Consider the following 12,465-nt stretch of genomic DNA (forward strand, 5'->3'; position numbering starts at 1 on the left):
CATACTTCCCTTAGGTTTTGAGAAACTACTTCAAACATATGTCTTGGTCATTATATTGATAAATGTTTTTGTGTAGAGCAATACTCAAACTGTATTAGTCTCTGAGAAACTTTATGATATTGATAACTGTTTTTGTGTAGACAAGTATTCAAGCGGTACTATTAACATGCTTCCCTTAAGTTTTGAAAAAATTCAAGCTACTATCATTGTCATGATTTAGTTTTTTTTTTTTATGAGCAATATCCAAGCTATATTTTTCTCATAATTCCCTTACGTTTTGAGAAAATTTAAGCTACTGTCTCTGTACCTTTTCCTGCTCCTATGATGTTTTGTTGTTCTTGGTTTATGATCTGTTTCCTGATTGAATTAGCTAGATTGGTTGCTTTAGTTTGTTTCTGATTGCTATTTTTACCACATGCCAATTAATCTGATGTTCCAACAATACCATAATCGAATGATATGTCATTGTAGCATTTTAGGATCGAGTCCATAAAGAACTAATGATCTATAACACTAAGAATACACAAACTTTCATAATCTAAGGAAACAAGAAGATGGATGATTGTAACAACCTAATATCCTAGAAATATAAACAAGGTGATCTCAAATCTAATCAAGAAACAAGCGCAAGAATGAAACTTTCAATCAAATGCTAAGGATAAATCCATGGGTAAGGATAATTGATATAATGTGATCAAGGTTCAATCTAGGATGTTCAAACAAAGCAATCAACATGTCTATAGGTCTAGAACACTAATAAAGATCATCATTTCCCAAGGTAGAGATCCCTATGCAATCATGAGTTAAACATTCTTTCCCATTGGTTCAAATCTTTCAAGCATGCATTATGTTCAAGTCTACTAACCATCTAGAGATACTAAATCAAATCCCTTTGGTTATTCAAACTAGAGCAATATTAAGTTCATGCAACCATTTTAACAAACACTTTTCAGGCATAAAATAGCTAAATATCAAGATGAGGATGATCAAGTCAAATCAAGCATTAAGAACACCTAACAAGCATAGAACAATGCTACTCAAGCAAGAAACGTCCTAAATATCCACCTAATCACCCTAATCCACCTAACCCATGAGTCACAAGGTGACTACTCACTAATCTCCATGAGAAACCTTAAACTCATGTAAGGATCAAGGCTAATCATGTTAATGAGTAAGAAAACCCAAATATAAGATGAAATACTTCCTTAAATTATCAAAAAAGTTCAAGCTTTTACAAGATTAGACAAAGTCTTGAGAGAAAATGAGATAAAGTCTAATAATTAAGTCTAACAAGTATTTATATAAACCTAAAAAACTAGTTGGGTCAACCCAAAAAACCTGGTTGACCCATAAAAGGTTGGGTCTTTTCGTCTGTAGCGACCTGCTCTTGTCGCTATGGTCTGGTCGCTACAACACTTAAAAATATTCTAGCTTCTTAGAACTCGTACCAACGTACACATGTTGCTAGGGAGACTCGCAAATCGTCCTAGCGACTTCTCCATGTCACTACACCGGGATCGCTATGATAATTGGTTGTTTTTAGTCTCGTTCATGGTCTTCTCGTAGCGACCACTCCTGGTCGCTACGCACATCGCTAGGAGGACTCGCATGATGTCCTAGCGACTTGATGAAGTCGCTCAGTGTTGATATGCCTTCAGTAGATAGATTATAACTTCTTCCTTACGGCTCCAAATGACTTGAAACCATTTCCATTGGAAAGCTAATTCAATTTTTCATGTTGTTCCAAAAGATGAGTTTCAAAAAATATCTTTAAGATCTTCATATATGTTTCTCTTTCACCCTTTTGACTCAAAACCCCTCAAATGTCTTCAAACTCACCAACAAATATCTCCAACATCTGATATAGACATATACAATGCAATGAAGCCTAAATATGCCTAAATAGTGATATATATGATCAATATGTACACAAAATGATGGTTAAAATCATGCAAATTCATAAGATATCAGTTTCTAAAGATTGACTCTCAATCTGCTAGCTTTTGGCTCTGATTCGTTGTCCATTCGGTTTTGTCTCCGAGAGTTTTTGTGCAAACTCGTCGGCTTAAAATGTTCAAGTTGTGTATTATCTCTGCTTATGACCCTCAAATTCCTCCTTTGTATGGTTTGTTTCTGTTTTAATGAAAATTCAGTGGAAAAAGGTTTTTGTCATGATACTGATAACTGTTTTGTGTGGGGTAACATTCAAGTTGTATTCTTTCATGCAAGTTGTATTGACCAGAATATGTTGGTGTCAGAGTTGATCGATCAACAAACCAAGGAGTGGAACAGAGAAGCGGTACAGCGGCTTCTCCCCCATGAAGCGGAGAAGATTCTTAGCATCAAACCGGGAAAGGGTTGCGCGCCAGACAAGATTATATGGACCCTCACCAAAAGTGGAATCTATACTACAAAAACAGGGTATCATGCTGCGGAAACTCAAGCGACAGAGATGCAAACCCCGACTGGAGGGCAGAACCTATTCGACTGGAACAACACGGTTTGGAAAGCAGCATGTTCCCCCAAAATTCAGGTTTTTCTGTGGAAAGTCCTACAAGGAGCCCTTCCTCTTGGTGAAAACCTAGAGAAAAGAGGAATGAGAGAAAACATAGCTTGTGTCCACTGCGGCGACAAAGAAACTGCGCATCACCTGTTTGTGTCTTGCTCCTTCGCGAGAAAACTCTGGGAACTTGCCCCCATCAGCACACATGCAATCCCCTCCACCAATACTAGTTTTGCAGACTGCCTAACCTCTTCAAAGAAGCTCATATGCCTGCCACCCTCGGGTATTGTGGAAGCAAACCTTTTCACTTGGATAAGCTGGGCGTTATGGACAACTAGGAATAAGAAGATTTTTGAGAACAGAACAATCTCCCCAGAGAAAACGTTGTCAATAGCTATTTCAGAAGCAAGAGAATGGCAAGGAGCACAAATTACTGAGAAAGGGCGAGATAAAGATAGCACTATGGCCACTACAGGATGTCTGCGACAACAACAAGTTGAATCCAGCATAAAGGTTTTCACCGATGCTGCCTGGAATGTCTCACACCGCGGTGCAGGGTTGGGTTGGGTATTCTCTGATACACAGAGAACGGCTTTCGCCCATGGCACCAGATTTGAAGAGTTTGTGGGATCCCCAATTATGGCAGAAGCTCTAGCCATTCGTCAAGCTCTAGTGGAGGCTCGCAACATGGGCATCAATGATCTACAGGTTAATTCAGACTCTCAAGTTCTAATCAGAGTCATCAACAAGAAAGAACTAATCAAGGAGCTTGTAGGAATCCTCCAAGATATCTATGAACTCGCTTGTTGTTTTTCTTCTATCTGCTTTATTTACATTTCGCGTAAGGACAACTCTACTGCTGATTCACTTGCAAAACAGGCTCTCTGTGCCTCCATTTCAAGATAATCACTTTTCTTTATTAATACAATCGTCGTTCAAAAAAAAAAGTATTCTTTCATTCACCAAATAGCGTAAAAGTGACACCTTACTTGAATATTCTTATTCCATTCTTTCTTTTATCTTTTAAAAATGTAGAATTCAGTTAAATATAAAAAAGATTGTAATGGATGTAGCTATGTTTCAAAGATATTCTAAGACATTTATGTAGATATTGGGGAGGCATTGATGTAGAATTTATAATTTTTACCATCTACGTGATGCAAACCAAGCTTCCATAACATCTAATGAGTTTCCTCCCATCTCTCAAACCTATGAGAGCACCTTCAGGGAGGGTCTCTCAAGTAGTTTCTTGCCAATATAAAAATAAAATATATTGAATAACGAAGAGAGATGGTGAAATGGAAAAAACTGTTCTTTGAAATATCCCATCAAAAATGCTGAGAATCTTTTGTTTACATGTCATTTTCTTATTGTCTTAGTTTTTTTATTTTGTTTAAATTTTATTTTGATAATGACATGTTAATGAAAATAATAATATTTAATTTGGTTAGGTACTATTAGGAGTAGAACCTCACCACTAGTTTGTCAACAGACTGAATGATGTGATGGATTCTTATGGGGGTTGTGCTTACTACTTTCATGTAGCACAAGATTCTCAGACAATTTGATTGTAATTTTCCTGGCACGGTAAAGAATAGTATCTTCACCCTGAACAATTTCAAAATTATCTTAGATAATTTTTTCAGCCAAACTACTTGATATATTTCTAGAATATTTTTGTGCATGTATGATCAAGATTTTCAGGAAATTTTTTAATTTAAATTGCATAAAACCATATCCCCCTAGAGAATACATGAGGTCTTGTTTCTTTTATTTTTGGATATCGGATTCATGTCCTTTTAAAGGTTTTTAACTACCTCCACTTGGAGTTGTAGATCATTTCTCTCACGTTTATGTCATTTGTAACCGATTTCCTTCAGTTACTTTTCCCTATCGTTAAATGATACTAGTTCACATGTAAGGGTAGGGCCCTAATTTGCAATCGCGTCCGTGCTTTTTAGTGGCTGTTCACATTACAGGTTTTTTCTTCATTTTTTTTTTGTTTGTTCTTCTGGCTAACGGTTTTGATTATAATATAGTAAACGTATACAATGATTATGTAGTGGTAAACTGCCAGTCGGAAAATAGGATAATATAGTCCAAAATCGTTGGTGCCGTTTAAGAGGAGTGATATTTAAACAAAATTTGCAGAACTTCTTATGCTAGAGCCCGTTGTAGTGATGATGATAACTCAACCAGCCATCTTTCTATTTTAACGTGATTTAAAAGAAACAAAAAACGTGATTAAAGGACACAAAATTGACTGGTATTAATTAGTTATAATATTTGATCCAAGAAAAAAACGTGATCTAAAAGAAACAAAAACGTAATTAAAGAGCATAAAATTGACTCATGTTAGTTATAATATTTGATCCAAGAAACAATCTTCCTGTCCTGCATGATCAACCTGTACATACATGCAACATACACACTATTATTCAGGTTAATCTAAAGTGAGCCAATAATGTAATAATGCATAAAGTGACCAACAGATTTTTCACCACACTCTTAAAAGCACTACAAACAAGTAATAATAATTACACATTTTAATTAATCGGATTCAAAAATAATAGCAATTTTATGGTGTTATTAAATGTAAATAATGATCTTCCTAAATACCATATCAAAAAATATGAATGACAGGAAAATAAAAACAGGTTTTCAATCTTAAGTTATAAAATTTTCATATGAACTAATAAACAACATTTGATGATAGCGAAAAAAAAAACAAATGAAAAGTGATTCTAAGGCACACTAACTATATGCTATCACATAAACATACATTTATATTATATTAATGTGTCTTTAGCTATATAAAATATATGATTAACATGATGACATATATCAACTAACATATGTTATTTAGTTAACATTATAATCATACGACCAAATGCCAAAAAAACTTTTTTGGTAATCATGTTAAATCCATGATGTGTTTCAAAAAAAAGAGAGTGTTATCTATATAACATATGTTAGTTGATACATATCGTTACATAAGCCATGTGGTTCGTGGTTATTGATACATTAAAATTTGTCTAGATCAATATTTTTTAGATGTGGAACTATGTGATATTTATAACTCATGTAGTCGGTTAAATTATTTTCCAAAAATAATACATTTTAAAGGCAAATTAATAATACTGGCCTACAAAATCAAAAGAAAAATCTGAAATGTATGGTCGATGGTGTGTAACGTGTGCGGGTGATATTTTTTAGTTTAAATGTGACGGGTGAAACACGTCAAAACAAAAGAAGCGACATCGAGTATAAATAGGCACTACTCAGCGCTCATAATCACATATCACTCTCACTCGCAGCTTTTAATCTAAGATTAACACCCTCGAGTCTCAGGTTTCTCTCTTTATCTCTCTCTGTTAGTACAAGTTTCCTCTTTTATGTATGTGAATTCAATCATGTCAAAGACTAATAGGAGACATATTAAAATATTCCCCGTAATGGAGCCTGAAAAATGATATTTCAATGGAAACAATATTTTAAAGGAGACGGGATGTGGTAGCTCACTTGGTAAGGACCTTGTGGGCCAATTGTCATGCTCACGGGTTCGACGCCAAGCGGAGGCGAACTACCCATTCTGTCATCAAATGCGGTACTGGGTGTTGGGCCTTGTCCCCAGCCCAGGTAAAGCCCTCCCGGGTGAAGTGGACCGCTGCCTAACCGGGCCCAGGGGAATGACCCACGTAAGTGGGGAACCCCTGGATTATCAAAAAAAAAAAAAAAAAAAAAATATTTTAAAGGAGACATTTACTTCATTTTTCTTTAGTCATATATAAACAGAGTTTGTGTTACTTCTGTTTCCTGTCTTGCATCATTTTTGCTGTTAGTTAGTGTGTTTTTGAAAGAAGAGTTTTATTTTTAAAGGTTTTCGTTGAAGTTAGAAGATGGAAACAATGTCTGAAAAAGTGGGAGCGGTCGGTGGTAACAAAGGCGGACCATTTGACGATGGTGTCTTCGATGGTGTGAAGAAAATAACTGTGGGAAAAGACTTCCACAGTGTTTCTTATATCAAGATTGAGTACGAAAAGGATGGAAAATTTGAAACCCGTGAACATGGAACCATTCGTGGAGAACTTCAAGAGGTAATAGTCTAATAGATCCTGGCTTTGTTATTCTTCAGTATGTTACCTTTACTGCCTTGTACATTTGTTTTTTTTTACTGAACCTTGTACATTTGTTGTTTCTAATGGAAAATGAAATCTAGTTCACGGTGGATTATCCGAACGAATATATCACATCTGTTGGTGGAAGCTACGAACATGTTTTAAGCTATGGAACAGTGCTGATCAAATCTTTACGCTTCAAAACCTCATATGGAAGGACCTCTCCCATACTCGGTCATACGACGTTGTTTGGAAATCCAGATGGGAGAGAATTCTTGCTAGAGGGTAAAGATGGTGGAAAGCTTCTAGGTTTCCATGGACGTTCTGGTCAAGCTCTTGATGCCATTGGTCCTCACTTCTTCGCTGTGAAATCCCCTCTTAAGCACTATAACCGTCAAGGTGGGAACGGAGGGAGTGCTTGGGACGATGGCGCTTTTGACGGTGTTAGAAAAATACTTGTTGGCCGTGGTGGTAAATTTGTGAGTTATGTGAGGTTTGAGTATGCAAAAGGCCAAGGAATGGTGCCACATGCTCATGGGAAGAGACAAGAGGTTCCACAGGAGGTATTAATTGTTGATATACAATTTGCTTAATTTCGTGTTTATTGAGATTTCTTAAAAATATATTTTTTGGTTGCAGTTTGTGGTAGATTATCCTAATGAACATATTACGTCAGTGGAGGGAACCATCGATGGCTATCTTACATCGCTTAAGTTTAAGACATCAAAAGGAAGAACTTCCCCTGCTTTTGGCAATGTGGCTGGTAGGAAATTTGTGTTCGAGGAAAAAGATTTCAAGCTTGTCGGGTTTTGTGGTCGGTCCGGTGACGCTATCGATGCTATTGGCGCACATTTTGCCCCTCTTCCACCTCCACCTCCACCTCCAGCTCCAACTCCTGCTCCAACTCCAACTCCAGCTCCAGCTCCAACTCCAGCGCCCACCACCACCACAAAGATGGGACCGCTCGGAGGTAACAAAGGAAACACATTCGACGATGGCATTTTGGATGGTGTGAAGAAAATAATCATCGCAGCAGATGAGTACAGTATAACTTATATCAAGATCGAATACGAAAAGGATGGAAAAGTAGAGATACGTGAACATGGGACAAATCGTGGGGAGCTAAAAGAGGTCAAAATATAATCATATGTTTTTAATTTGTTAACATTCAGTTAGTTCACTATTAACTCGTGGTGTTTTGAACTTAAAATGAAAATACAGTTTTCGGTGGCCTATCCGAATGAATATATCACAGCCGTTGGTGGAAGCTACAAGCATATTTTCAACTATGATACAACGCTTATTAAATCGCTATACTTCACAACCTCCAAAGGATTTACGTCTCCATTGTTCGGTGAGATGAAGGGAACAGAGTTCGAGTTCAAAGGCGAAAATGGAGGAAAGCTTGTTGGATTCCATGGACGTGGTGGCTATGCTATTGATGCCATCGGTGCACATTTTGCTCAAGCTACAACCTCTTCTTCATCTTCTCTCATCAAAGTGGAAGCTGTAGGAGGAAAGGGTGAAGTAACATTCGACGATGGTTCTTTTGATCATGTAAGAAAAGTTTTTGTTGGTCAAGGCAATTCTGGTGTGTCCTATATCAAGTTCGAATACGAGAAAGACGGCAGAATTGTGACACACGAGCACGGACAAAAGACATCTCTAGGAACAGAGGAGTTCGAGGTTGGTCAAGGCGACGACATCACATCTGTGAAAGTTTACTACGATAAACTCTATGGCTCGAAGGCAGAAATAATAACGTCTCTTACATTCAAGACACTGAAGGGCATCACCTCTCAGCCGTTTGGAATGACCTCAGCGAATTTGTCATTACTCGAAGGTGGCAAAATCACCGGCTTTCATGGAAGTTCGACGGACGTTCTTCATTCTATTGGAGCCTATATTTCGGCTTCTCCTCGGACGATGTTGCATGGCAAGTGGATTCAGGTACGTACGTAGTATGGATGAATGTACAGATCGGTTTGGTTCCATATTCTGTTTTTTTTTCAATCATTTCATTATGGAGATTTCACTTTTCATTCGGTTCGATCAATTCGGCTTTTGATTATATGGTATGAAAGTAAATAGTGTTCTTATTAAAAGAAAAAATGTAACAGTTCGAAAATGTTGATTCTTGTTTAGAAATGTAGAATAGATTTTTGTCCCATTTGTCTTTATAGATAGCGGTATTTGTTCATTATTTGTCTATATGAAAATTATAGGTGTTATTATAACATGTACTCAGTATATATATATGTTTATTTTTGGTCATGTCTATTTTGGTTCAAAAATTAGAATAGATTTTTGTTTGCTTTCTCTATTCTTTGCATACTCCTCGTGAACAAGATTATTTTTTTCATGTGTAACCGTGATGTTAATTGTGTTATGAAACATGTGGTTACTCTTATTATTAGGTGGAGCAAAAAGGAAAGACTCCTGGACCAAGATGTTCCCACGCTATTGCAATGGTTGGAAACAAAATGTACGCTTTTGGAGGAGAGCTAACTCCAAATTTTCACATCGATCGACACCTCTACTTCTTCGATTTCAAGACTCACAGATGGTCAGTCGCTGATCCAGACGGTGACGTTCCTGAGCTCCCTTGCTTAGGCGTTTGCATGGTAGCCATCGGCACTACACTCTATGTCTTCGGTGGCCGCGATGGCCACCGTAACTACAACGGCTTCTACTCTTATGATACGGTTAAAAGCGAGTGGAAACTCATAACTCACGTCAATAAAGGACCTGCGCCGCGTAGCTTCCATTCGATGGCTGCCGATAACAAGAACATCTATGTCTTTGGTGGAGTGAGTACTACAGTACGTGTCAACACACTTCATGCTTACAACATCATTGATCAGAAGTGGACCGAGCTTCCGAACCCAGGAGAGTCTTGCAAAGGGAGAGGTGGAGCAGGGCTCGCGGTTGTGCAAGGGAAAATTTGGGTTGTGTATGGATTTATTGGGGATGAAGTGGATGATGTTCATTGCTTTGATCTAGTTGAAAGAAAGTGGACTAAAGTGGAAACAAGGGGTGAAAAGCCATGGGCGAGAAGCGTGTTTGCACTGGCGGTTGTGGGGAAATATATAATTATATCTGGAGGTGAGATTGAGATGGACCCAAAGGCTCATTTAGGTCCCGGGAAATTGGCCGGTGGAACTTTCGTGTTGGACACTGAAAGTTTGTTGTGGGAGAAACTTGAGGAAGGTCATAGCCCTCGTGGATGGATCGCATCCACAACTGCGTCCATTGATGGGAAAAGAGGGTTGTTGATGCATGGAGGGAAAGCTCCAACCAACGGTCGTTATGAAGACATCTTTTTCTATGGAGTAGACTCTGCTTAAGAGTTAAGACCGTTCAGTGGTTTGGTGGGGTTTGTGAGTTTTAAGACATCATTTGCTTGTGTGTTTTAAAAATGTCTACATTTTCCGTGTGTTTGGTCTTTATGAAATAAATCCAATCAATAAGAGTATAACTGGGTTTTCAAATAATGTATGTGTGTGTAAATCATTTTATTTTACTGCTACAAACAATCATATCAGTTTTACTGGATAACTTGAATACGAACGCGGATTAGATTTCTTTTCTTTTTTTGGTTGATTTACAAAATCAACTAAATAAAATAATTATGCTATGTTAATATATTAGATGTTTGATTAGTTGGTTTTCTGCTTTTTTTTTAGTTTGAATATATATTCACAGTCATCAGTGACAGCAACAAAAGAAATTTCATATAACTTATATGGATTTTTTTTTGTTTATGTTATAAATTAATTAGTTATGTTATATATTTGGTTTTATATTGTGTAATTATACAATAATATTTAAATTTAAATTTTCAATATTATTATATAACAGTATATGTTTTTGTACATATTGTATGACAGTTATAATTAATTAAAATTATATTTAAATATTGCAACATTTGTACATAACTTATTAATTTCAAATAAACAAATATATGAACATTTTTTTTGCTGACAAAAAAAAAATGATAAACATTATAATTCTTGTTTAGATTATTTATAGTAGCTATATATTTAGTTTATTGTTTTGAGTTTATTGTTTAGAGATTGTTTCTTAAAGTATATTGTACTGAAACTCTTGAACTCATATTGTATGATGCATATGTAAGTTTTCTTCTTATACGCATCATTTAACTTTCATTTCCTAATTTCATATACTATATAAACTCAACTTTCGATTTCTAATCTTATTTTGAAGGGAACTAAAATACATATTTCATGTTCAAAGACTTACTTTGGGCAGCTGGCGAAGTTGAAGCGTGGAGGAATATTGAAAATTTATCCATCAGTGCTGCTTCGGGTATGTACAGGTCCACCAACTATCCATACAAGTTGACTTTCGTACACCACACTGGTATCACTCCGTCAACTCTGCAAAATGACGACATCTTTCTTAGTCTGGTTTATTTCCAAACAATACAAAGTTGAACACAAATGTGCTTCTTTATTGATAATTTTTTGTTTTCTTAAATTTCCCGCGTCAGATTTTCTTTTTACATAAAACTTGCATATACACTTAAGATGTTTTGGTTATTTAGATGTTATTGGATAGGTCATGGACTTGAGTGATCTTAAGACAGTTCAATGCTCTGGCAAAGAAAAAAAAAATTGAGTTCACGTTAAGGAACGTATAGTAAGTGGTTTCTTTACTTTTTATTATTTTACCTTGCAATAACTTAAACGTAATAAGTTCATATACTTAATATTTGGTAATTTTGCAAATCAATATAATCATTTAAAGTTTCATATGATATTCGATCTAATCAAAACAAATAGCTTTTTGCAAAATTTATAAAAATAATCAAAGAGAATGAATATCCACGCTTTTAAAGTCTAAATCAAAATCTAATATTATTTTTTTTGTCAACTCTAGTATTCATTTATTTGGAATAACTTTTCAACGAAAATTTTACCAAAAGAAATCTTTCAGAGAAATTAAATTTAATTCTGTTTTTAGGGTTTGGTAGAAATTTATTGTTCTATCAGCCATGCTGATCAAACAGTGGCGGAGCCACATGAAGTAAGAGAGAGGCAGTTGCCCCCGATGAAATTTTCAAATTCAGTGTAATTTTTTTACAAAAATTTGTTACGCCCCTGCTCACATATTATTTTCTGCTAATAGTTTTCATCTTTGCCCCGGATAAAAATGTATTCTAGATCCGCCACTGTGATCAAAATCTAGTTTTGTAATCCAAATGTGTCGACATCTCTCTTTTTCTATTATTATTTAGGCTAATGTGAAGATGTGCTTATAATCTCCATCTCATATTCTTTGTTCCCCCCCGGTCTGAGTTGATCCAAAGCTTCCTACACGTTATTTTCTAAAACACTTAGCTTCTTATTTCTTACTTTACTTTCCACACAGATTTGTACTTGTTTAAAAGAATTAATTAGGGTATTAAGCAAATGACACCTTGCTTGAATATGCTTACTTCTTTCATGTTGAACACCATTTTCAGAAATGTTGATTGTAAAACTATTGAAGGTATAGTATTTCACTCTTTGACATTTTCCATTCTTTCTACATTATTTTTCAGCAAACTTCTTGATATCTTATGGAATATTTTTTTTGTGCATATGTGTGACCAAGATTTTCAGGAATTTTAAAAAATCAAAGTGTAGAAAACTAAATCCCATATGGGGTGTATTGGATTTTATTTTTTCTTAGAATTGGTGGCCTGTAGGTGGATTATGAAGATGTTTGAGTGATTTTGGTGGAATTTAAAAATAAAATTAAAAGTCTATCGAAAATTTAGTAAGATATATGTATTTAGTAATGAAAAATGAGAGAAAAAGAGAAAACAATTGAAGAAAA

The 12,465-nt window shown here is 35.7% G+C and overlaps 2 protein-coding genes across 4 annotated transcripts; both read left to right on the top strand.

Annotated features, from left to right (window-relative positions):
- The first annotated feature begins 2,245 nt into the window (after positions 1-2,245).
- On the top strand, positions 2,246-3,409 carry LOC106358691. The gene has a single exon (XM_013798508.1). It carries the CDS (start codon positions 2,246-2,248, stop codon positions 3,407-3,409), a length of 1,164 nt encoding a protein of 387 aa, XP_013653962.1.
- Positions 3,410-5,646: 2,237 nt separating this feature from the next.
- LOC106360475 (myrosinase-binding protein 2-like) lies at positions 5,647-10,115 on the top strand. 3 transcript variants are annotated; one of them, XM_013800076.3, is made up of 6 exons: positions 5,647-5,854; positions 6,383-6,600; positions 6,723-7,184; positions 7,261-7,752; positions 7,843-8,571; positions 9,039-10,115. In XM_013800076.3, exons 2-6 carry the CDS (start codon positions 6,403-6,405, stop codon positions 9,966-9,968), a joined length of 2,811 nt encoding a protein of 936 aa, XP_013655530.2. In that variant the 5' UTR covers positions 5,647-5,854; positions 6,383-6,402; the 3' UTR covers positions 9,969-10,115. The 3 variants fall into 3 exon arrangements, with proteins under 3 accessions (XP_013655530.2, XP_048594429.1, XP_048594428.1); XM_048738472.1 differs by having other exon boundaries at positions 5,763-5,854; positions 6,396-6,600; XM_048738471.1 differs by having other exon boundaries at positions 5,810-5,992; positions 6,248-6,600.
- Positions 10,116-12,465: the final 2,350 nt, after the last annotated feature.

Source organism: Brassica napus, chromosome A8 (assembly GCF_020379485.1).
Source record: "Brassica napus cultivar Da-Ae chromosome A8, Da-Ae, whole genome shotgun sequence".
NCBI classification, from domain to species: Eukaryota; Viridiplantae; Streptophyta; class Magnoliopsida; order Brassicales; family Brassicaceae; genus Brassica; species Brassica napus.

Bases quoted from the DNA above. Each gene is read 5' to 3' on its own strand.
- LOC106360475 (XM_013800076.3), top strand. From the start codon at position 6,403: ATGGAAACAATGTCTGAAAAAGTGGGAGCGGTCGGTGGTAACAAAGGC. The intron at 6,601-6,722 runs GTAATAGTCTAA...AATGAAATCTAG, and splicing joins TTCGTGGAGAACTTCAAGAG to TTCACGGTGGATTATCCGAA. The intron at 8,572-9,038 runs GTACGTACGTAG...TCTTATTATTAG, and splicing joins TGCATGGCAAGTGGATTCAG to GTGGAGCAAAAAGGAAAGAC.
- LOC106358691 (XM_013798508.1), top strand. From the start codon at position 2,246: ATGTTGGTGTCAGAGTTGATCGATCAACAAACCAAGGAGTGGAACAGA.